The sequence below is a fragment of the Poecile atricapillus genome, chromosome 11 (assembly GCF_030490865.1).
Source record: "Poecile atricapillus isolate bPoeAtr1 chromosome 11, bPoeAtr1.hap1, whole genome shotgun sequence".
In the NCBI taxonomy this organism is placed as follows: Eukaryota; Metazoa; Chordata; class Aves; order Passeriformes; family Paridae; genus Poecile; species Poecile atricapillus.
In genome coordinates, this window is record NC_081259.1 from 149,666 (window position 1) to 174,996 (window position 25,331).

At 41.6% G+C, this 25,331-nt stretch overlaps 1 protein-coding gene across 9 annotated transcripts in view; it reads right to left on the reverse strand.

Moving 5' to 3' along the window:
• Positions 1–21,427, reverse strand: part of TP53BP1 (tumor protein p53 binding protein 1) — a 29,294-nt gene extending 7,867 nt beyond the window's left edge. The window contains exons 1-17 of one of the 9 annotated variants that reach the window (XM_058846816.1): positions 18,728–21,427; positions 18,597–18,648; positions 18,440–18,527; positions 18,103–18,173; positions 17,313–17,471; positions 16,747–16,828; positions 15,727–15,899; positions 14,816–14,942; positions 14,353–14,444; positions 13,133–13,335; positions 10,970–12,161; positions 7,127–7,246; positions 6,276–6,512; positions 5,108–5,165; positions 3,800–3,892; positions 2,208–2,703; positions 1,078–1,230 (exon numbers count right to left, since the gene is read on the reverse strand). In XM_058846816.1, the coding sequence (XP_058702799.1) occupies positions 1,078–1,230; positions 2,208–2,703; positions 3,800–3,892; positions 5,108–5,165; positions 6,276–6,512; positions 7,127–7,246; positions 10,970–12,161; positions 13,133–13,335; positions 14,353–14,444; positions 14,816–14,942; positions 15,727–15,899; positions 16,747–16,828; positions 17,313–17,471; positions 18,103–18,173; positions 18,440–18,527; positions 18,597–18,648; positions 18,728–19,465 (4,134 nt within the window). In that variant the 5' untranslated portion in view covers positions 19,466–21,427. Of the gene's footprint in view, positions 1–1,077; positions 1,231–2,207; positions 2,704–3,799; positions 3,893–5,107; positions 5,166–6,275; positions 6,513–7,126; positions 7,247–10,969; positions 12,162–13,132; positions 13,336–14,352; positions 14,445–14,815; positions 14,943–15,726; positions 15,900–16,746; positions 16,829–17,312; positions 17,472–18,102; positions 18,174–18,439; positions 18,649–18,727 lie in introns of all 9 variants that reach the window. The other 8 variants (XM_058846813.1, XM_058846814.1, XM_058846815.1 and 5 more) reach the window with 8 other exon arrangements.
• Between the last annotated feature and the right edge of the window lie 3,904 nt (positions 21,428–25,331).

Here is a 25,331-nt window from a genome sequence, read left to right on the forward strand (position 1 = left end):
GGTTGGACAGGGAAATTTCCTTAGCAACAGGGCAAAGCTTGGCTTGGTATCCAATTGGTCTGGCTTGGTGAATAATTCCCACCCTTCTAGAGTGTAAGACTGCAACAAATACATGAGACACTAGGAGCCTTTCATTGCTCATAATCCAAGATCAACTTCAGACAGCTTGTCATCTGGAGCTATTAAAGCTTTATGGATATAAAAATTGTGTATCTACAAAACAGTGATATCAAGTGATGGATAAAGCGGAAACGGTTATATGATTGTGATTACACAAACTATGTAAGCCTATTTCAGGACTTCTCCAGTTTTATGTTACAATAAGGAATTTGATGTGTAGTATCAGTTGTAAAAGCATTGAACTAGTTTATCCTATTATGTCATTACTCACTGTGACTACACTGCACAAGACTCAGGTTATTTACCTTTATAGAACAGGAGTAAGATGTTATTGCTAGCAGGCTGATGTGATTATTGTGCCCATCAAATCAGCATTTCTCAGCTATCCTTTGTGATTTCCTAAAGACTTTTCACTTAATGAATGTACATACTACAACACAGGCGTACTAATAAAAGGCTGGTGTGTTCCTCAGTTTTAAGTTGATTTTTGTTGACCTCTTACAGGATCTGGTACACAAAACTCAAAAGACTGTTAAAAATTACATAGTTTAGCCTGTTTCGCAGTTCAATCTTACATAGTTCAACTTTTTAGGCAGAAGTGACTTCTGCTTACTAATAGAATTTCTGCTCATTCTGAAATATTTCTATTCTGCCAAAACTCCAAGACTTTTAAAATAATTGGATGCACATAGTTAAGTCTTTTGTTGAGCTCTTTGGGTCTTGAATGTGATTGAATGTGTCTTCAGAACACATGGCATGAAATACACAAGCATCAAAACCACAGCTTTTGCCATTCACTAAATGGCCTGCAAGTTTGCTCATGAAGAAAGCCTTGTCATCACAGCACACAGATTTGTTCATTCAACTTGTTTTCTGCAGCCAAAACACACTCTCACTTTAACTACTTTTATTTTTCAGCCAATATCTCATTCCATTTAACCACAAACAGGAATTTACCTCAACTACCTTTCGTTCCACCTCTGCACCATTGATGTAGTAAACATCTGTTATAACACGGGTAACAACAGTGCGCACTTCTCGAATGGTTCGCATGTGGCGATGCTGAACTCGGCCTTTGGGTGGGTGAAGAAGGTTAAACTCCTCCTCTCCCTGTAGTAGAGGGTACAGTAAAAACAAAACAGATCACAACAAAAAGCAAACTATTTCTGAGTAGGGCTACCTCTGCAGTACAGTTTCTTCATACCATATTACAGTACGGGAGTAGGGAACTTTTAAGCATCTTGTTACAAATTAATGCAACAACACAAGTGACCTAAACAAAGGAGAACTGAACACATTTTGCTGTCAAGTAGAGGAAGGAAAATCACAGCAGCCCATGGAGGAAACAGCAAGCTTGTTTAGCATGGTTTCTGATATTCTTTGATTGAGTGGACTCTCAGACATATCACATCCCTCTTGCTGTATTTTTATGGCCCTGTTGATCTCCTATTTCCCACAGGACACATTAGTCTTAAATCAGATTTAGTAAAAAATAATTTTTCTAGTCTTTCTGTTGCTAAAAAGTATATACAAACTGTAACAGCCAAGCAGTGAGGGTTTTTGAGCCTGCAGTACTTTCCAAAGTACTAATTTGAAGTTATTCATCTTGTTAGAATGTTTCCCTGGAGGAGTTCCCCCTTCATATGTTTACCCATTGACAGCAGGTGGAATGAAAGAAAAAGCCATCAGAAGTTGGTTGATGCAAAACAGAAAGCATCAAACCCTTCACTCAAAATTTCGTGCAACTTCTATCTCCAGACAGAAGAAAGTGAGAAAGTTTTTACAGTGTTAAGTATATCTGCACCCAAAAAAAACCCAACCCCAAACAAAAACAATCAATCAACCAACCAAAACTTGTCACATTTTTCCAGAAAATATACATGGAGACATTTACTTCCCAAATTTATGCTGCCCAGTGAACTACCAGATACTGCTACTTTAGCAGTTGATTAAGGACAGCTTGTGATATTAATATTTTAAAGTGGTCCTTGGCCTTTTCTCAACAGAACCAGCTGTTAATGAATTTACTGGCTGAAGGGATACTTTACTGTCCTAAAACACTTAAATACAGGCAGCCCTCATCCCACCTGACAGTGCAAAGAGTCTGTGTCATCTCCAGAGGTGTTGACAAGCTTTTCCCCACTCTCATCGGTTTGAATGTTCACATCTTGTTGCCCAGGTCTTTGCCCAGACATACTGGTTCCCATTTCCACCTGTCTACAGATTTCTTCTGATGTTTGTGTTGATGTTGTAACAGTTGTTGGGGTAAAAAGACAACCTTCTGTAGTTTGGATCCCTTTATTCTTGATGTTTTTCCACCTCTCTTGACTTTGATCAATTTTAATAGCCTTACTTTGTTTTCTCTGCATTCTTCTCCCATCTTCTGCTTGAGTGCTTACAACATCAATCTCCAGAGACTCTCCGTCCTCTGCACAAGAAGATCGCTGATGGCAGTCCTGCTGCATCCTCTGAGGAATTAGGATCTGTCCACCACTGCCATCTGCCTTCTGTTGCTGGTAATCACTGGGATTTGTACGTAATTCAGCATCTTCCTGTGTGCCAGGAAAAATGTACAGATCCCCCCTGCAAACCAGTTACACACAGATCAAAACTACTGATTAAGAAAACAAGACAATCTATATGCTGCCACTCAAGTGAAAGCAGTATTAAAGAACCCCCACCTTGGCAGTCAATCAATTGCTTCTTACAATTGCACTGAACTCAGAGGTCAAATAATAAAAAAACCTTTCAACATTTCTCAAGTGATACACAGGGTAGTAAAACATATGGATGACACTGTACAGAACTAAGTGCTTTTTGAAATACAAAATTTCTTGCTACACTCCATACATTAGCCACCAACTATGCAACTTTTCAGAAGCATGTCATCTTGGAAGTTACTTCAGGCTGCTCCAGTGCTTGATTGGCTTGAAACTGATAATCACATGTAGCAGCATGAACACAAATGCTGTCTAATGTTTTCATTAGAATGTGTCTGTTGTGCCAAAAGTACTTCCTCTGCCAGATACTACATGGGACACCATACTGAGCCCAACTAGAAGAACGTATTTTGCTTCCTTCGAGTGCTTGAGGACTTTGAGGAGGGTCTGTCTTCCCTTCTAGCTGTGCCTCACCCAGTGCTGGAACTCCCTGTTCATTATGGTCTTTAATGCAACCGTTGAAACTTAGGTTACTCTTTCTACATAGACCAAGCCTTCACTGTCCCTATCAAAAGATGGAGTGGAAAACACTGAAGAAGCAGATTTTTACTTCTAGTTCTCCAGGCAGCACCCTGGTCACTGTAACATAAGCAGCTGTACAGTCCTTTGGAAGGGGGACAATAGCAGCAGCAACAACAAACAAACAAAACTGTTCAGAACATCTTAGAAGAGGAGACAGAAAAGGTATTTAAACAGCCTTAAAAATTATCTCAATTTTCTCAAACCCAAGACTTCACTGAAGCATATCAGTCTTCTGGAACCACATGGCTGCTCAGTCAAAAGGTAAGCCTGATAACCATGTGAGACACAAACATACAGACATAGTACACTTACCCCATTGTCCCCAACCTTCTAAGTCACCCAAAGAAAATGGCTTAGTGCAATTTCTTTGATGTAGAAAACACACATAGGGATACAAATCCAACTAGGACTGGCAGGCAAAGACTGTGAGGAGTTACCTAAATGAAGAAGTGGAAAGACCATGACCTCTGGTCTCATCCTCTCGATGAACTTCACAGACATGACTAAACACAGATGATGCTTTCTGGGAGCTAGCAGTGCAGATTTAAAACGAACAAACAGACAAACAAACAAAAATGCATCAGGAAGTGAGAAAACCCTCATACAGCAAAACAAGAATTCTCTAGCTCCTTGTAAGAACAAAGAACATTGAGTTGGTTAACCTACACAGCCACACAATGAGTAAGATGATCTGTCTCAAAGATCAAGAAAGAAACTGCAATTGCACAAGCATTTCTGTCTTTCTGCAGACACCCTAATAGCCAAGAACAATGGAACAATTCTGGAAAACGTTGTGTGGAAAACTGCAGCACCATCAGGAGTTTCAGCATCTACTGCCTCTGGTACCCACCAGGAGACACAGTTAGACCGCTTATGGCTTACTTCTCAGGAATTTCATGACACTGCAAAAATACTGGGAATGACAGTCATAAAGTAGACCCTGAGAGTTCCTGTTCATGTACCTACAACAGTAACCCATCCTCAACCAGTGAGAAATGACTATCACTCACCCTAAGCATTGAGGCATGATTACCATCTAGCAAGCAGTCCTGTAACAAGAGATACTGACTTTATTCCTAAGTTTTCTCACCACTTCAAACCACTATGCTTCACTCAGATGACTGTCACTGTCTTCCTACTGAGATTCCTGTTAGTACTTACAAACATTACTTCCTGCAAGCTAAATCAAGCAACACTAGACATTAAACGTGATGTAAGATAGATACATACAAATCAAAAGACCAAGGGAATAACTCAATGTTTTGGTCAACATGTTAACCTGTGATTTCTGTATATCCATAAACTGATTATGTTTCTATCAGCTTTATACAAAAAAAAAAAATTCTCTTTCAGAACTTCTCAGAGATTCTTTGCAGAGAACTGCACAATTAAAGAAAGCAGAAACCCATATATTTGAAATTTAGAAGAGGGACAAAGCAGACTTGCATTCTGGACTGCACAGGACCTGAATTTCTGGCTTCGACTACAATCAGACGGAGGCAAAATGCTGACATTAGCAGGAACCACAGAGCCCATAATGAACAAACAAGTGGGGTTCCCACTTCGCCTATGTAATTGAAACCTGCTGCAAGAGCTGAAGAGTTAATGTCATATTTACTTTTAAAATGTTCCTTGCTTCTGTGTTGTCTTCTAATTTATTTTTTTTTCCCTACGGCTGATAATGAGTGAAAAAAGGATCTACCCAGACCTTTGTATCAACTCTGCCCAGCAAGAAGCCCAGTTACCTGGCAGCAGCCTCAGCAGCAGCAGAGGATCCATCTTTCCTGTCACTGGCTGCAGGCTCTGAAACAAGAAGGAAGGGAAGGATGATTTTGGCATCATCCAAAAAGACTCTCCTGACCTTTCCCAGTTCCACACACTCAGTGAAGAGAAGTTAAGCAACACTGGACAAAGGGTGCCCAAGGCTTCCCCATCCAAATTCTCAGAAGACACCTAAGTTTCTATAAGTTTTAGACTATTAGACTGAATGCCACTGTTCTGATTAAAATCCTGCCAATCCTTTTTTTGTCCAGATTATGGATGGGTCCAGAGGAAGCAACGAAGATGATGAGAAGACTGGAGAGTCCCTCCTACAAACAGGCTGAGAAAGCTGGGCTTGTTCAGCCTGAAGAAGAGAAGGCTTCAGAGACACCTCATTGAGGCCTTTCAGTACTTAAAAGGGGGCTTATTAAAAAAAAAAAAAAAAAAAAAAAAAAAAAAAAAAAAGGAGAGAGACTTTTTCTATGGGTAGATAGTAATAGGACACAGGGAAACAGTTTTAAATTAAAGGACCAGAGATTTAGATTAGATATTAGGAAGAAATTCTTCCCTGTGAGGGTGGTGATGTACTTTCACATGCTGCCTAGAGAACCCGCCCCAACTCTGGAAGTGTCCAAGGCCAGGCTGGACGGGGCTTGGAGCAACCTGGCCTAGTGGAAAGTGTCCCTGCCCACGGCAGAGGGTGTCAGGACTAGATGATCTCTAAGGTCCCTTTCAAACCAAACCATTCTATGATTATACTTTCTTTTATATATATATATATATTTTATATATATTCTTTCTTTTATATATATACTTTATTTTTTTCTTTATATTTCTCTTATATATATTCTTTCTTCTATATATATATATTTGTATATATATATATACACACACAATGTACCACTGCCACTATACATCACGATTTGTAGTCTGCTGGAAATACCTTTCCTCATGACAGAGGCCTCTCCTCTCACTTCATCCTTGCTTAGAGCATTGCAGAAACAGAGAAACAAACTTAAGTGACACTGCCCAAAAAGAAAAATGAGTCTCTGAGTCCCTGTAATTTTCCTGTCTTGGGGAATGCCACAGAGAGGTTCTGAGTTAGGGCTGAAATCCAGTAGGACCCATACACTTCTGGTTTCATCCTCTTACTTTCCAAGCTGAATGGCAAGGACTCCTCGCTCCCATCATTCACAGGGGTAACAGGGTTCATTCGCAGAGAAAGTTTTGCATCTGACTCAGGAACCACACCAGACTCTCCTTTCTCACACACTTCTGACACATCTGCTGATACCACCACGCTTTCCACAGTGACATTGTTGGTCCCCATTGTGCCCTCTGCTGTAACATCACTGGTTGCTATAGTGCTGTCTGGGCAAGTATCATCCACTGAAAACAGAAAAATAAAAACAAGAAACAAGAAGCAGCTACTGTCATTCACATTGCTGGGGTTGAGGTCCTAGTTTTGGTTTCAAGACACTTCACTGCATGCATCGATAGTAATGCTGCAGTAGTGGAAATTCCTTCCTAGAGATTTGAAGCATGAAAATTCTGTAGCACATGTATTATCCTTAGATTGTGACAGAATAATTTACTACCACCCAAGCAGAACAGACTTCTTTCCATCTAACACTTGCAGGGTGCTGTTCTGTGAATCTAGCAGAGAAAGTCCTGATAAAAGATGAATACTGGAGGCAATCCTCTTGTAGTCTAAGCTCTTTTGCTACTCAGAAGGCTCTTTTACATTCTTTAATGGAGCTGTTCACAGGACTACAGTGAGAGCAAGGAAGACATGCTCCATACCACCCTGTGCACAGGGAGAAAACACCTTTGCTAGAGACAGAAAACACAAGAAAACTGTGGGGACGGGATAAGCCCTCTCCATAGAACAGGAATTTTTTTCTTTGCCAAGGTAGCATTTGAGTTATCCTATTAGACCCTGCACCAAGAATCAAAAGCTTCCAGGCTTTCATTGCAGAGCAGAGCATTTGGGTGAAACTCACCAATTGGTGTGCTGTGTCTCCTGGGTCCCATTTTGAGATGGCCAGTAAGAGGTGGTGTTATGCTAGTTAAGGACTGAATGACATCACCCTCCTTCAGCAAAGTAAAACAAAACGGGGTTCCTAAAAGACACAGAGCACCAGAATTAGTAATTTCAAGGGTCTACTTTAGTTCAAATATCAAAAGCACAGATTCAGATTCACTGTGCTGTGGAAATAGGGAAAAGTGTAACACTAGTGCTGTCCGAAACCTCCCTGAACAGCTGTTCTAACTGAAACTCCTCCTATTTTACGTGGAAAATCTCTCTCAGTGAAAATCCGGACAGTGGTCAATTTGATGCAGCTGTTCCCAAGTGCTAGACAGAAGGGGAGACTAAATATCCTGACATGAATAGGACTTCTACAGAATGCAGCTCTGCTTCAGAGATGCTCAGGATTTTCCATAGAAAAAGGAGATGAGGTCAAAAACAGAAATGAAGGTTAGGAGAGAAATGAATTGGCAGAGCTACATGTTGCCTAAACTGATAACCTAAAACTTACACAGAATGATGGCTGAGGTGGCCTAGCCCATCAAGGAAACCATGTCTTGGTGGATTTACTATGTGCAGATAGTAACAAACTAAATAAATCAAAAACCTAGCAAAATGCTCTTTCCTTTTGCCTCATCCCATGCATTTATTTGCAAACTTTCAACATCATAGAGTAGTTTGCATAATCCTCTCATAGAAAAATAGCCAATCAGCAAACTGTTATGTATCATCTGTTTGAAAACTCTGAAAATCCTCACCTCTCTGGTTATCACAAGCTTTAAAGTCACGGTTGAGCAACTGCAACATCCTGAAGATCAACCCAAGAACTTCAGTGTATTTTTGCAGTGGGTAGGTAACTTCTAGCACAATGATACTCACACATTGTGAAGGCAAACCACTCCTCCTCATGAACAGCTTATGAATGCCTGTCATATCATGGCCTAGAGCATGTCTCCATTTAAAAAGTGTTTTATTTAAAAATTGAAGCAATTCCTAGCACAATCCCTTCTAACCTATAAACCCACATTTGGCAGGCTAGTAACAAATGATCAAAATAATTTATGAAATGATCACCAGCACAGGTGATGACCAAAGGCCTAATCTAATTACTACACCAAGGGATACCATGAGAGAGAATACAAACAAGCATTCACAAGAACTGAAAAATATGTGAATGCCTCGCCTCAAAGTTTAAATGTTTTCATTCACATTCTGTCTCAACTGTTCTACCAATGAAAACAGTTAATCAAAAGTAATAAACTTTTTTTATGTTCTTATGACCATCAACAGATGTTACACCAATGTGTAACAGATTTAGGTCCATTTGGAATTGAATACAACAAGGGATGTCAAAGACAGCAAGAAGGGTTTGTTCAAGAACATCAGTAGCAAAAAGAAGCCTAGGGAAAACGTGGGTTTGCTGCTGAAGGTAGTAGGTGCCATGGTGATGAAGAATACAGAGAAGGCAGAGTTACTGAATACCTGCTTTGCTTCAGTCTTTACTTATAAGGCCAGTGCCCCAGAAACCCAGATCCTGGAGGCAAGAGAGAAAGTATAGAGAAAGGAAGGCTTCCCCTCGGTCAAGGAGACCAAGTTAGAGATCACTTAAACAAATCTGACACCCACAAATATATGGGCCCTGACAGGATGCACCCATGAGTGCTATGGGAGCTTGCAGACATTACTGCTAAGCCACACACTCCCTCATCTTTGAAAGGTCATGGAGTACAGGAGAGGCACCTGAGGAGAGAAAGAAAGCAACAGTGTCACTCCAGTCTTCAAAAAGTGCAAGAAGGAGGACTCAGTGAACTACAGGCCACCGTTACACCTCCATCCATGGAAAGATGAAGGAACGACTCATCCTGACTGTCATCATTAAGCAGATGGAGGAGAAGGTTATCAGGAGTAGTCAGCACAGATTGACCAAGGGGCAGTCCCACTTGACCAATCAGATTGCCTTCAGTGATGGAATGACTAGCTGGGTAGATGGGAAGAGAGCAGTGCATGGTGTCTACACCGCCCTCAGGAAGATTTTTGACACTGTCTCCTGAAACATCCACACAGGTAAGCCCAGGAAGTGTGGTCTGGATGAATGGACAGCAAGGTCAGTTGAGAATTGGCTGAATGGCAGAGCTCAGAGGGCTGTGACCAGTGGTGCAGAATCCAGCTGGAGGCCTATAGCTAGTGGTGTCCCCAGGGATCACTACAGGGTCCAGCCTCAACTTATTCATCAGTGACCTGGATGAAGGGACAGACTACCCTTGGCAAGCCTTACCCAAAGTTTGTGCTTACTGATTTCTGCTTCATAATTTGTTGATAAGGGATTAGGCTCCTAAAATATTTATTATGAAAATAATTATTATGACAACAAAGCTGCTTTAAGACTAGAGGGATGCTCTACAGCTTTTCATACCTTAAGGACAGAGTAATGGTAGGAGAGCAAATACCACACTACATACTTTTCCACCATGCTTCATGAGTCTGAAGGTAATTAGGTAGAATATCTCAAAAGCCTGAACTCTCTCCTAACACTGATCAGCCCTTTAGTGTAATACAAATGCATAAAACACAAACAAGCATTAATTTTTGAATTCATCTTCTTTAAACAATGGCTTATAGTGCTCTTTCAAAAAGTAAACCCAGCCAACTGTGATGTGTTTAAGTTGCATTTCAATTTGTTCAAGAAAAAAAGCAAAACATTTTGAGTACAGAATGAGAGGCCAAATATTACCTGAAGTCAAACACAATTTTGTTTATGATCTCTTAAAAAGGAAATTTTGGATTGTGAATATTGTGAAAGACCATATTGAAGTGGAACCTGACATTTAACCTTGTTATGTAACTGCAGCTATTTATCTTTATCATAATTTCAGCGGTGTACTGCCAAACTTGTTGCATTTAATAAAACCCATACTGTTCTTAAGTTGGAAGACCAGTATCATTCTCCTGACTATGCCAAATTGTCTTAAAAAACATGTAGTCCCAAATGTTGTGGACTTGTTCACAGTAAAGTTCATCTTAGATCATACTGAACTTTCTGACCAGTATTTTGACTAGATCCCCTCAAAGCATTATTTTCTGTATAGCAAAGCTATTTTTTCTTCTTTCAGTTAAAGGAAATTAAAACTATTGTAGCAAAAACATCATCATTCAACTTAACATTAAATAACACTTGAGGTCCTACAGTCTTTCCCTTTTCCTAACAGACTTCATAGAGGTGAAATACATATTCTGACACTAAAATCACTCTGTTCATTCTCATTTAAGGAGTAGAGAACTGTGCTTAAAAATTAAGCTAGCTAAGAGGCAAAAGCTCCACAAAACAGGTGTAGTGTCTCACACCTTGTATAATGACACACTGTGTGTTAAATTATTTCAATGGGTGATGACAATACCTGCTGAGCCACATTTTGCACACAAGTGAAAAGCCATTCTACTTTAAAAAAATCTCATTAAAATTTTGCTATATTAGTTTCTAGCTCAAAGTTGCTCTGTACACCTCCACAAAGAAAATTCTCCTCTGAGAATGACAAAAAGGAAAAAGAAAATAAGGAGACCTACAAGAGGGAACGTACTGACTACCACACCCCTGTTCCTTTCAAGGACCCTGTTGTCAGAAATAAAAATTATACCACAGGGGAAAACAGCAATGTCATATTCTGCATATAACACAGTGAAGTGTAGTGCTGCTCTTAAAAGAGACTGCTCAAATTGCATCAAATAGCAGTGCTCCCTGAAAACACTGAGGATTATATACAGCTGTCCTTGACATTATTCAAAATATACACCTGTGAACTACTAACCTAAATTCACTTACCACTGGAAGGACTGGGGGATTTAGAAGTTGCCTTCTCCTGTGGCTGCATTTGCTCTTCTTGCTCCAGATTCCTTGTCCCAACAGTATCCTCCATATTCTTTAGCACCTGATTCTCATGCTGAACCACCCATGTTTCAACCCCTCTCTCTTGAAGTGATGGCTGATTGCTTATTATCATTACCTGTCCCAATTCTGAACGATCGGGATGGTTTTTGTCACACAATGCCAGTTCTGACTGGACATCACTCTTTAACTTTGGAAGCAAATTGTGCTGCTCCAGTAACTCCCCTACAGAAGGCATAGCTAAAACTTCATTGAGCTTTGCCACATTTCCTGCTACAGCCTTAAAAGATAGTTTATCCATGTTCTTTACCTTCCCAGCATCCAAAGTACAACCTTTCAAAGCTTCTTTTCCCTGACGTTCTGGTCCACTCTTTTCTAATTCCTGGACTACATTTTTGCTATTTTTACAAGTATCATTCACTTCTGTATCTTCCTGACACTGTCCTTCCCTTTCAAGAATAAACTTGTGAGAAAGTTTTATATTACCAGGAGACCTATCTTCCTTTATTTGCTTCTCTTTTACTTGCAGTTTTTCTTCTTGTTCTTCACACTGAGTCTCAGGAACTGCCTCAGGTTTGGAAGTCTCTTGAGCATATGACAAAATCTCAGGCAGACCAGACTGATCTGCAGCAGCCTGACTTCCAGAAATACACTTGATCTCCTGATGAACTGTAGGGGCTAATGGCCCATCTCCTGCAACACCTGCACTAGCAGACTGTCCTACAGGCATTTCACATGCAGTCCCTACGTCCTCCTTTTTTGTTTCTTCACCGTTTTCAGAGGGTGCTTCATCACCTACATTCAGTTTTATTTTATCATTCTCCACAGAACAGAGTCTTGAGTCTGAGGCCTTGCATTCAGAAATTCTCTCTACCTGTGTGGTCTCATTGTCTTGGCACGTGTTCAGAGAGCCTGAACTGTTGTCTGTATCTGTGGGCTGGCTACATGCACTTGCAGAAAGCATCAGTTCACATGACTCTGGAGGCTGTGACACAGAGTCATCAGCAGACATCACTGACAAAGCATCTGTGGATCCTGGTAAGCATAAGGGGGTTAAAGCAGTTTTTAAAGAAGTTTTTTCTTCTCCTTCATGCTTCTTCTCTGGACTCTGAGTTGGAACAAAGATATCCTAAAATGAAAAAAGAGGGACATAGATTATTAGGGCATCCCAAGTAGGATTGTTTGTTTGTTATTCTTAAAAATTACACTGGATTATGGATCAGAGCAAGCTTAGCACAAAACAACAGATCAAGAAACAACCAATGAAAACAAAAACAAACAAACATCCAAAACTTTTTCCCACACATTTATATGAGCCATGATTTACCTGTTTTTGCCGAGAAAAATTATCACCACACATTACTATTTAGTACATTTGTGGCAAGGTCAGACACAATCCTTGGTATCTTTCACTACCAAATCATAAAATACAGGGCAAATATGGCAAATTAGTAGCTATTTTTACTCAAGCAAGCAAGGGTGTTGGAAAGATTCCCTGTGATATCCACTATATAACGAATGCTGCTTTCAGCTAAGGAGAAGTGCTGCTTCAACTAGTGAAGCTCCTAGCAAGTTCATGACATTCATAATATTTAGGTATAAACACTCAAACTGTCTGTTAAACCCTTTTAAACAGTTATCATTTCCAGAATCAAAATGTACAAAGGAAACAACAGAGAGCAAGAATTAACATCTTGAAAAAAAGCAGTAAATAAACTCTAGCCTTGTAGGAGAATAAAGATGCTTTCTTACGGAACAGCTTCCCTTTCCCCACAAAAAAGGATGCTGAGGTCTTGCCCAATAAAAAACTAATTTATGATGCAGTTTGAGAGGCAGTTCAGGATAAGAAGGCAGTCCAGTCTAAGACAACAGCTTCTATGTTCTGTAACTCACTATGCCCTCTTGAGCTGTTCTGCATTTTCTCTGCAGGAAAAGCTGCCACACAGTATGACTAATATATAACTGCGACTGGTGGGAACAGGGAGGTTCATGAGAACCAGCTTAGTAGGGAAGCTCAACACAAAAGAACAGAGGTTGACTCAAACACATCTGCATCAGCCATACAAAAACCTCAGAAAAGCTATATACATGAACCCTTACATGAGAGAACTCTGGTTGTGATGGTATAGGTAAAGATCCAGGAAAGAAGTTTGGGGCACTCTGGGACACTGGAGTTGAAGCCTGTGGCTGAACAAGAGGTCTTGGAGGGATACAAGGGAGGGCCATCTCCATCAGTGTATCTCCTCTCTGCTTTTTCATCAGTTCTCTTCCTTCTGCAGGGATAGATATATCCATCTGTTCATCTGGTTTGAAAGAGTAGAAAAGATATTAGCAGTAAAATCTTGTGTTATACCTAACTTTCCAACATTCTATTAAAAGATTTGTCTCCAATGGTGTATTCAATTTTGTAAAACCTAGTCTACAGGGGCATTCTTTTTGTAACGGAAGAAAAAGATCAACAAAACATTCATATTCTTACTTTCAAAGGGGGAAGAAAGTGTTCTGTTAAAAATTCACATGACTATTTTGCTACAAGTCTAGAACTTCTACAATTAGAAAAAAAGTGCCTGAAATTTATAAAAAAGCATTTTTCTGAGATATTCCTTTTCCTTTTGCTATCTTTATTAAAATGCAACAAAATTCAGACCCCAGCTAACAAAATATCTGTTCTAACAGTATTTCACAGTCTGTAACAGGAATCTCTCAAAAAGGAGTATTTGATTGTCTATCATGCTAAAAGCTTCCACAGATGGGTATCTTATCCCTGATGGTAAATGTGTGCTTAGAGAAAATATTTAATAACCAAATATAATATCAAATAATTTCTCTTTAGGCATCAGAATTTAGGATACACACAGCATATAAAAGGTTTTAAAAATACTGTGGAAATTGTCTATATTAAGGTAAAATAACTCATATTATGTAATTCTTATCTGTCTTTCCTATTGGCCTAGCAGTATAGACTTAAAACAGGTTTCTGCCTGTAGCAAGAATGGCTTATCCCTCAAGAAGGAATGTATTTGCCAGCAGAAATCTGTATGCCATACAAAGCACTTCCCATCTTTCAAGTGGAGGGGAACTAGTCAACAGTAGTCATTTTATTGTGACAGCTTTGGAGGAAATAGAAATAGCAGATAACGAATATAGAGAATCATAAACAACAGTCACAAATACAGATCTCCCTTCATCTACCCCTTCACTGTTCTCAGTCCTGCTTTACTCTTTAAACATAATTTTAACAGATTTTGAAAAGGCTGCAAGCTCTGACTAAACCAGTGCACAGAAACACAACCACAGACTCTATGCAGAAAAAATGTTACCTTTTGCTTGCTCCTGTTCAGTAGGACTGCTGGGGACAAGGGCATTGGGTCCAAAGGAAACAGGAGGAGGAACAACTAGGTCTGAAGAGACACTGCAGCCCAAAAGGAAACAGTGAAATGAAAACCACACCTCACTAAAAAATGCATTAAGTTCTCCTCCTATCAAGCTCCAGCTTGTCACAATACAACTCTTCTCATGAAAGGCAAGTGTCAGGTGTTCACCAGTAAGAGACTAGCGACAGTGATGATCACACGGTCACCATTAGCTCATTTCATTGCAAAATAAGGCCATGCTTCTCTCATAGTGGAAAATTAAAACACTTAAAACTTAACACTTAAACACTTAACACGTAAAACACTTGGTTGCTTAAAATCAAGCACAAGTCCTTGAATGACGAAGAGAGTAGTGGGAATGCATTACTACAATGAAATTCTTGAAAGAGTTTGGGAATATTTTGCTTACATGGAATGACCCTCCTGTACGAATGTCTGTCCAGAGAGCTGCAGGACTTGCAGACTGCAGGCAGGGGTGCAGGTCAGAGAACTTCCCTCCTCCACCCTGATTATTGGACAGCCACTCCCTACAGTGGCTTTGAATAAAAGGAAATAAAGATAGAAATATGGTCAAAAAACACAGTGATCAGAAAATTCCGAGGAATTAAACTCATGCTATTGCACAGCTCCTTCTCAGAAAGGCAATGACAACCTGACTTTCAGAGCTGGTGAAGGACTGCACACAGAAGTTCAGTATGTGAAATGTGAGCACAAAATAGTTCAGATGAAAAAGAAAATTTTGAACAGATTTTAGACTGTACAAGTCCTCCTACATGGGAATTTTAAAAAAATCCCCAATGGGATATCCGCACTCCTGATCCAGCACTAGAATGCAAATATAGGCAAGGTTCTTGCAAGAAAAGACACCGTGCACTGACCACTGACTCAGTGTGAGGGGAAGGTTGTCACTGAATCTTCTGGATACAGAAGGTTAATTCACAAGACCAGATCAGAGTAGACACCACTGGGCAGAAGTTTGCCTACACTACTTATCCACACTGGTGTGTCATTATTTGTTCAAGAATAGGATAAAAGTTGGGTTTTGCTCTTCAAACGGCACAGAAAAAAAGGAAATTAAATGTATTTGACAAGCCAGTAACCATACTAACAGGAAGTGACATTTAGACATTGTTCCATACTCTACAAAATGAGGCCGTGGCCTTTCATTTCCAAAGTGTTCTCAATTTTAGCAAAAATTACATGAAGAATTCTCATGACGCTCTGCACTCTAAAATACTACATGCCTATAAAGATCAAGTACGTATGATGTTTATAACTGTCTCTGGGATGGACATTTTGGTTCTGCTTGTCTATTGTTACCTGTGGCATGATTATCAGGAAACATCTCTTCCTGAGTTGACAAGATATCTGATTCATCATGATGAGAAACAAGGGATTCCTCAGTTTTACTGGCATCACTGACAGGCGTTTTCTTTCTGGTATGTTCTTCTGCCTCCTGCAGAGTTCTGGAAATGCAAGACACAGTCTTTGACCTGAGAAATTCAGGAGTAAGACAATATTGTAAAGAAAATCTATCAGTAACAGATAGAAGGTATTCACTCATGTATAACAGAGGAAAAGAAAAGGAGAGAAGGAAACTTCTCCTGACAAAGTAACACTTTCATCTTTGATCAGTTATACTTTTAGAATTGTTTTTTACATTTTCTACTGATCTAAGTGATGCTTAAATGGAATGCAGATTGTTCTACTGACTTCTATTCAATGCAGATTCTAGGAATTTCATTTCACCTCTTTAATGTTATTTTGTGGCAGAACACAATAATAACCAGATGAGCTAAATATCATATAAATTTTATGCCAGATAGAACAAATACTATTCAACAAACTGAAATTTCACACTTAAAAACAGTTAAAACCATAAAGATTACAATAGCAAATACTCAAAAGCATCCTGGAATACCCACTACTTAGCCTCCACATTTCTCCTGTGCAGCCAAAGCCCACGCTACAGTGACTAAGTTATTTCAAGGTAACTTCTTGACTTCTTTAAGTCACTTCTGTGACTTAAAATTAATTATTGCTTCTAGTATATTCCAGTCATACCATCTTGGGAAAATTACTAGCATATTTTACTACACAGTGAACTCGCACTTGTAAAGAAACCTATCGATATCTTTGTGTTTAGGAGTTTGACATCACATCTTTTCTCACCGAGGAATGCTGAGAGCACTCCTTTGCACTGCTGCAAAAAGGTCTCAGCAGTACATCTTTCTCTTTTGCCTTGAACCCTCTCCCATATCTAAAAATCTAGTAAAAAAAGATACAAATCAGCTTCTAGAATGTCCACAAAAGACCTACATAGAAGACAGACTGTTTTACCTTTCAGACTTCTCTGCCTGGCTTTCCAAAGCAGTATGTGCTTCTGTGCTGGAGTCACTTTCTGTGTTGTCCCCACAAAGTCCTAGGAAGAGAGAGATTAAAAAAAAAAAAATGTTACTCACATCACCTGGAATAAAATACAAATAAGAAAACGTATGTCTGTAATTTACACAAATACCAAGACAAGCCTTATATAAAAAAAAAATAAATAAATAAAAAAATTTAACTATCTATGATAACAAGAAGAAAAAAAACAAAAACAGAATGAGGTTTTTATCAGGGAGGGAATTCAGTATCAGATTACCTAAATACTCTGGAAAGAAATTAGGAAAGAGAAGTGAAAGAATCAAAGATAGCACTTGGACAGGTACAAGAAAACAAGTTAATTAGCCCAGAATAAAGGGGGGGGGAAAAATTCTTTGCAACTACCAGTGAGCTGTGAACCCATTTTTGAAAACTACTGATACCGTATTTCCTGTCCAAAAAACCCATAACTTTTATAATTTAAAGAAACTAGATAGAATCTACACAGCAGCAAGAAGACATCTATGATCATTTTCACTTACCATATTTAGACTCGTTCCTCACAAGTCTGGAAGAAAGGACAGCAGGTCCAGAGTGAAGCTGATACCTAGCATCTCCCTCACCGGGCACAAAGTCACTCTCAAAGTCCTGGCTCTGCGACAGCTCTAGAACTCCAAACTGCAGCTGTGACATGCCTGTATCTAACACCAGACATCCATTACAAACGTATATACAAAAAAAAAATTCAAGAGCCATCAATCATTTTCATAAGAGAAAAGATATACCCTCTAATGTGCAAAGTATTTAGGCAATTGCTGAAACTCTGAATAAACTAACTGATCTGATCTTAGCTGTACTAATTAAAATACGGTAACAGAACAGGGACAGTGGCCATTAACTCAGAAATCTGTATTAATCAGCAAGAGCCTATGTAATGCCATTAGGAACTGCAGCATACTTTCATTCTGTGAAGAGAAAATAATCTTGATAATACACAGCCTGTGTCTGAAAATCCTCTGATGACAAGGATCATTGTGCCAGTTCACAATAAGGCTCCATTTCCTGACGATCACAATGCATCCCTGCCTCTTCTAAGCCACCTTCAGTCCCGAAGATCCATTCTAACAATAATAAATCAACCATTTTTAATTTTTTTTTAATTTCCAACACCAAAGCATACAAATCAGTTCCAGAAAAGGATGTCAATTTGCGACATATTACTACAGGCACAGCTGCCCCTGGTGAGACAAGTGAGTCAACTCGACTGAAAAACTGCACAGACGGTCGATCTGATTCAAAACCCCAAAAAACGACCTGAAATGAGTAAGTTACCTTCTACACACAGCGAAGAGGCACAGTCCTCAACATCGCCTTCACTTCGCTCCCCGGCCTTTCCAAGGGCACTGCAACAGAGACACTCGCTGAGGTCGCGCAGGGGCTCCCGCAGGCCGCCTTCCCGCGGCTCGTGTTCCGAGGAGGCATTTGGCACGGAGCAGGCACTCCACGCCCCCAGCACCGCACGTCCCAGCCGGGGCCGAGCACGGCCTCTACAGCGCCGAGCCCGCCTTCTCGGCCCGTCCTCAGCACGAGAGAGATTTCAGCAGGCCGGAAAGGCGGCGGCCGAGAGCCCCTGGATGGCGGCTCCCGCGGCCTGACCAACCCCACGTACCTGCTCTCCCCGTCGGGCGGTGGAGACTCCTCCACGACGCAGCCCCGCGGTCCAGAGGGGCTCGGGCGGGCCGGGCTCTCCATGGGCTCTGCAACGACAGCGCCGTCAGCGCGACCGCGGTACCCGGACCCGCCGTGACCACGCGCCCCGCCCTTACCTGCGAGTCGCTCCCGTGGCGCCCGGCTCCCAGCAGGACCGCAAACGATGTCCTGCAAGACAGAGGCGGGGGCTGCGTCACAGCCGGGCCGGGCAAGGCCGGGTGGCGCCGCCACCACGCCGGGCGCTCACCAGCACGGGGCTCGGGCTCCGCCGGGCCGGCGGCCGGCGAGCCAAAACGCTGAGCCAAACCCGCTCCACGTCTGCCTCCGCGCCCTGGGGCTGCGAGTCCTCCACGATGAGGACGGGCGTGTCCTGCTGCGAGAAGCCAGGGTCCAGCTGGCTGCTCCCGCCGCGCTCCATGCAGGACGCTACAGGCTGCGGAGCCCGGCCGGGCCCTACGCCGCCCGCCCGTCGCCCAACCCAGCCGCACTTCCCGCCGCCGCCATCTTGCCGCGCGCCGATTGGCGCGCCCGCCCCGTCCGCCCCGCGCTGTTCCCGGGGGGACGCGGGGCGGGGGGAACCGGCACCGGGACCCGGCAGGATGGGAACCGACACCAGGACCCGGCAGGATGGGAACCGACACCGGGACCCGGCAGGATGGGAACCGGCACCGGGACCCGGCAGGATGGGAACCGACACCGCCCCGGAGCGGGAACGGCGGCGGGCCCGGAGCTGCGCCGCCCGCTCGGCCTCTCCGCGAGAGCCGGAGACAAAGAACATTGCGTCTTCCGTCCGCGTAGCTCGCTCGAGGGCGAATGCAGCGAGCTGGCACACGTAGCGGGCCAGGGTGCGGCGGAGGTCCGGACCGGACGCCGGGTCAGGCCGGGAAGTGTCCGCGCGATGCTCTCCCGATCCCCTTTTCATCAGAAAGCCCCGTGCTCGAGCTCCTGCCCAGACCAAGCACCGCGTACCCTGGACAGCCACCATCGGGTACTCCTTCCTCGGATATCACAGGAGAGTGAAATCCGATTAATTTCCCTGTGTTTCTATGACTAAACAGTTATCGAAGAAGCCTTGCACATATTTGTGACAGTATTGTTGTCTTTCCAGCATTCACTTTCTTGCCTAAAAAGTAGTAAGTTTCAATAGCCTAATTTAAATCTACTTTCACAAGTTCTCTTTTTTATTTCTGCACCTCTCTGTATTTTATAGATGAGAATTCTGTATATTTTATTTAAAAAAACTGTTGTAGAACCAAAACACCAGAATCTGAAAAAATGGTACCTGAAATGGAAGAAACTCTTATTGTGCAACGTTAAAGATAAAAAGTTGTACATAGTGAAACACTGTAAATACGCGTGTGTTACATATTTCAGGTGTAATGTGAAATCCAAGTTTGCACATGCATGTTAAGAACATTAAATAGGCTACAAATATTTTCAATTGCAAACAGGAGGGATACTTCAGTGGCTGGTTGTTCAAATCCCAGAAGATGGTCCTTTGGCATGTATATTAAGCTGTATTATTGAAATGTTTTCTTAAAAGTGTTAACAGTTACCTTACAAAATTCACAGGGATAATGAAGACTAGAAATGGCAAACATGCCAGTCACTTTCTCAAAATTACTTTCAAATTCTTGAAAACTTTGATAACGAATCCTCAGGCAAATTAGGTTTGTATCTGGAAGAAAAGCAAAGGAGTTAACAGCTGATATGGATCTCTAAAGACAAGGTGCATAACACCAATCTGATACCTTATGTTGGAGCAGCAGTACATAAGTGGCGGAATAGCAACTTTACTATAGTAAGACTTTTAGCAGTATCTATGTGGGATTTTCATAAGCAAACTAGGGAAGCATAGTGGTGATGAAGTTTCAATAAGGTAAGTAAATATCTTGTTTGGTATTCATCCTCAGAAAGCAATAGTCCTCAGTTCAAAACAAGTACATTTGAGTGAGGGTTCAAATATCAGTGTGCTGTTCCTAGTCCACTGTTTTCTTAAATCACTTTGGTCACAAAATAAGTACACTTATTAATCCACAAGCAATCTGAAATTGAGAGGGACTAGAAGTAGTAGAAGTTGTTTTTTTTTAGGTAGTCTGAAAAATGGACAAAGTACAATGGAGGTAAGAACAATATTACATAAAATTAAATATCTGACTGCACAGATTCAGGGGGGGCTTCTGAGCTGTATGGTATTTCTGCAGAATAAAGCAATGGGGGCCATAGTACCTCACAAACTGAGTCAATTCTGCTGCCACAGAAAAAGGAGCAAACAGTAAGCATTACACTTGTGTATGTGTGTAAGTGTGCATACCTTAGATGCATTAAGTAATTCTTGTACTCTACACTGGCATGGCCTAAGCTAAGGCCTGCATCTAGTGAGAAGATGGCAAAAAAAATGGCTATAATAATATTCTCCAGAAAGAAAAAAAAAAAAAAAAAGTTGATGGCAAATAATTTGTTTCTCAATAATACTCACAGTTTAGAGGAAAACTGAATTTGTTTTCATGAACTGCAAGTAGGTGTAACTTAAAGACTAAGCAGAAATAAGCAAAAATATTTGAAAAGCCTAAAGAAGTTCTAAAAATTATGCCATTTCTAACATATAAGTTGGGTTTTTTAAGTAGTAACAAATGAGCATAGTTGATCTTGGTCGGAAATGGGAAGTTGGACTAGATTATCTCCAGAATCTTCCAGTCTTGTTTTTTTGCAACTCAGTACTTTTACATGAACCAGAATAGGACAAAATTGAAAGCTCAGTCCAGGTGGTCAAATTTGTAAATGCCCAATCTGCGTGTGTTTTAAAGCTGACTGCCCATTTTTTGTGTTAAATTTGTAATTTCATTTTTTCCAGCTTTATTATGCTGTGAATATAAACGTCCTGCTTTCTTCATAATATACATGTTTTCATTGAAGTACTTCTCCTCAGCTGGCAGATTGCCTTTTTTCTGAGTCCGATTATATATGCCTTCCTCTGTCTAGGAAAGAATAAAAGAGCATAATGAATCTTTGCTTCCTTTTGCTTCAGATAAAACATGTCCAACACCAGACTTCCAAGGAATGAAGGTATGATGACTGTCTGAATTTTTCGTATTTGGAGGATTTTTCCAAATTTCTTGTATCCTACGGAATTTGCAATAGCGAGCTGATGCTATCGTTTATTTTCATCCAAACACTCCTTTCCAATGCAGACCACTAACTATGGGAACCAAGAAGCAGGACTGCTATTCCTCATTCTCATTTCTTGCACTCTGAATCTGGTTCTCCATGTCTCAGTGCAGCCCCAATCCCCATGTTCAAAACTGGACAGTATTCCTAGGAAAAGGACCAAATTCCAGATCCTGATTTCAAATGGCAATTAGTTACAACAAACGAAGATAACCCAAAAAGATAGCCAAGCTTATAAAAAGAGTAAGGATGTAATTTGTCTTTGGAAAACTAGGTTTAGGTTTTGTGCTGTGTATTACAATTACTGTGATGCAGACGCATCCAAAAACTACCCGTCCAGTTTCAGTATGCACTATTCTCTGAGCCCTGACTTTGGGAACAAATAGTGCCTGGCATTCACCGCTTTCGGGGGCCGTGAGTGCAGAGGCCCGGCGTGCCTCTACCGACGGGCAAATCCCCATGAGCGCCGGTACAACACCCACGTCCCCGGGGGCAGCTGAAGCGACTGCCGCCCTCCGCAGTCCGGCACGGAGCTCCTGAGAGCGTCCCGTCCCGTCCCGTCCCGTCCCGTCCCGTCCCGTCCCGTCCCGTCGCGTCGCACTCCGCCGGGGCGCCCCTGGCGCAGCGGCCGCAGCTGGGGCTGCCCAGTCGGGGCCTGCGGAGCCACATCGCTCCGGGCCCGCCGCGGGGCTGCCCCGCTCTCCCTGCAGCACTCCGCCGAAAAAGCGAACGCGGGCCATGAAGACAGCGGCGGTGGCCCGACGCGCTCCCTTTAGCTGCTCTGGGCCGACGAGCAAGACTGAGGCTGCACGGATAATTGCAGGCAGGCCCAGCCGGTGGGAGCGGCCCGCGCCACTCCCGCATCGCCCTCGGCGCGCTCCTGCTCGCTCAGGCAGCGGCTCTTAGGGAACGCAAGGCATGTACGTCCTTAATGTGTCCAAGACTGGCCACACGAAAGTGTTCACTGTATGGATGCCACAACGAGAAAAGTCAGATGTTCGATCATGTCGGCAAAAAAAATCTCAGTAATGTTCGATTTTTCAGACTTGTACTTTGCCTGACCATTTCAGTTATATTATTTTGGTTGATATTAGTTATGTGGAAAGACAAAACAAAGAGGTATGGATTCTGGCCAGTTTGTGTTTAATATTTAATTGATTAAAAATCTCCTCGACTTCAAAGAAGGACTGCCATAGAAGTATAAAGTAGTACGTAGTTCCCTTCAAAGTCCGATAAACGGATCTTTTAATTCCAAAGGTCTGCGTCACTGACACAATGAATATACCTGATAATTTCATCGGCACTTATATCCTGGACTTGATCAGAGCTTTGTTCCAAATTGCACAGGACTTACTATATTTTACCATACTTTCTGTAAGACAAAAATGGGAGGAATAGGAGTACTACTCTGATAAATTACCCATGAGATAAAATAGAAGCAAAAATGTGGTTTGGTCAAACTGAAGGTTTAGGCCTCTGTTTCTCTATCTTACAGCACATTCTGGAAGTGTCAGTATAAACAACCGTAAGAGTCCATCTGTACATAAAAGCGTTATCAATGCTGGGTTCTTCTGCTCCACATAGGGACAGCTGCGTTCACCACAGAAGAGATCAAGGCCTGAAGTCTAAAGTCCCTTTAGGCAGTCATCTATTTTTCTCTGTCCTAGGCTTCTTAGAAATGTCACAGCCAAAATGGTACCATATTTCTCCACTGTTAAAGGCATTATCCTCATTTGGGTACCATCACAGGTCTCTGATTCCCTAAAGTATTTTTATTCACTTGGAAATTTTTCAGGGAAGGACAGGAAGTAATCATTCCAGGCTAAAGGACTGAGCAATTGAAATAGTTTAGATTGTTCTTCTCATGATATGATGAAATTCTTTTCTACACTATTTTGATCCTGCTTTCTAAATCTCTTTTTTTAAAGGTTTTCACCTGTGATTTGTTGTCCTTCAGTATCCTTTAGTCTGCTTTTGCCAGTCTCCTGTGGTGTTTGTCAGGCCCTCTAATACCTACATTCAGCCCAGTCAGCTTTTGATTTTCGTAGGGGTGCCAGCTACTGCTGCAGTGCTGTAGTATATGCAGTGCTGCACCATAAGTGCTGTACAGGTTTATTATATGGTTCTGGAGTGTGAATTTACAGGGAAAAAGAGGAACTCAGTAAGCCAGAAATCCCTCCTTTCACTGTCTTATGCAGTGCATACACACTTAGGACTCAAGCCTTTTCTGCTGCAATTCTACCTTGACCACAGACATCTCTGATTCACATTAAAAAGCAACAGAAATACCATCATTCTATGAACTGATGGTATGGATGAAGAATGGAAATTGATCACATCACCAAAATTAGTGTTTTAATTGTGAAGTCCTCCCCAGAGCTTCTAGTTTCTGTGTTTGGATATTCTTTTTAAGCTTTCACTCCAGTTTGCATGTCTCCTGTTTCATTTCTCTTGGCAGAAAGCCAGCTGGAAGAGCATCTCTGCACTGCAGTGAAAAGCTGCAGCTCTGGAAAGCTACCATGTCAAAAACAAACAGCAAGTACTATGACTGAATCACCTGAAAACAGAAGGTACTTTTATCAGCTGGTATGAAAATATCTGAATATTTTTCACCTTCATATATTGATGTCATGTTTTCCCTCCATGATCTACAATTCTACTTTCATGATAGAATTTAATGTGCTCTGGCATTTATTTTCAGGTTTACTGCTTTATTCACATATTGACCTGTTCAGTGCAATCCTCTAAAACTAAATTATTGCTGCTATACAGGTTACAACACACAAAAATTAATTAAACCATTTTGATACACTAATTGTCCCTGTTTACAAGATTTAGTTCATGAAGTTCGTAGCCAGTGGTGTCACCACAGTTTAATGTGAAAAAGAGCTATTGCATCATCTCCTAATTTATCTGTGGAGGGCTCGACCACCTTTTGATTTAAGATCTTAATTTGAGAAACCTTCATAAATTAGTAACACCAGCTGTAGCCTGCAGAGGTAATAATTATGTGTTTTTCTCCCTTTCTGTGGTTGTTCGTTGGTTTTTTTTTCCTGACTATCTTTTGTCAGAGTCCTGTGACACTATAGATTCACATATGCTTGCCAAAATGTCAACTTTCTGAACCTTGTGAGGTTTCAACTGCAGTCTTGGTGGGTACAAAACAATGAAAGAGGGCAGGATACCAAGTTATCTGCCATCAAGTTTCTAAACTATAGCTCACCCGTGGAAATCCTGCGCACTGTAGGGGCAGAATTTGACACTGTTCTAGGAAACACAGTACATTATTGCTGACTTGTGTCATTTTATAATAGCTGGGTTGCTTTTCCACTCAATTGCATCAGCACACAGTGGTCCTTCCTTTTCTGTCAGAAAACACATGGGTTTTTCTACCTGAAACTACTTTTCAGTGGCTCTCCCTTGTTCAGCCTGTAGAAGTCTCATACTTTGGGGTTGCTCAGCTTTTGCACAAAGAATCATAGGATCACCAAGGCTGGAAGAGACCTTCAAGATCACCCAGTCCAACCATCCATCCAGGACTACCACTGTAACCCCTAAGCCACATCAGACAGAAACAGATCCACACACTTCTTGAACTTCTTGAACACCACCAGGGGTGGTGACTCCACCACTTCCCTAGGCAACCTGTCCCAGTGCCTGGCAACTCTGACACTAGAAAAAAT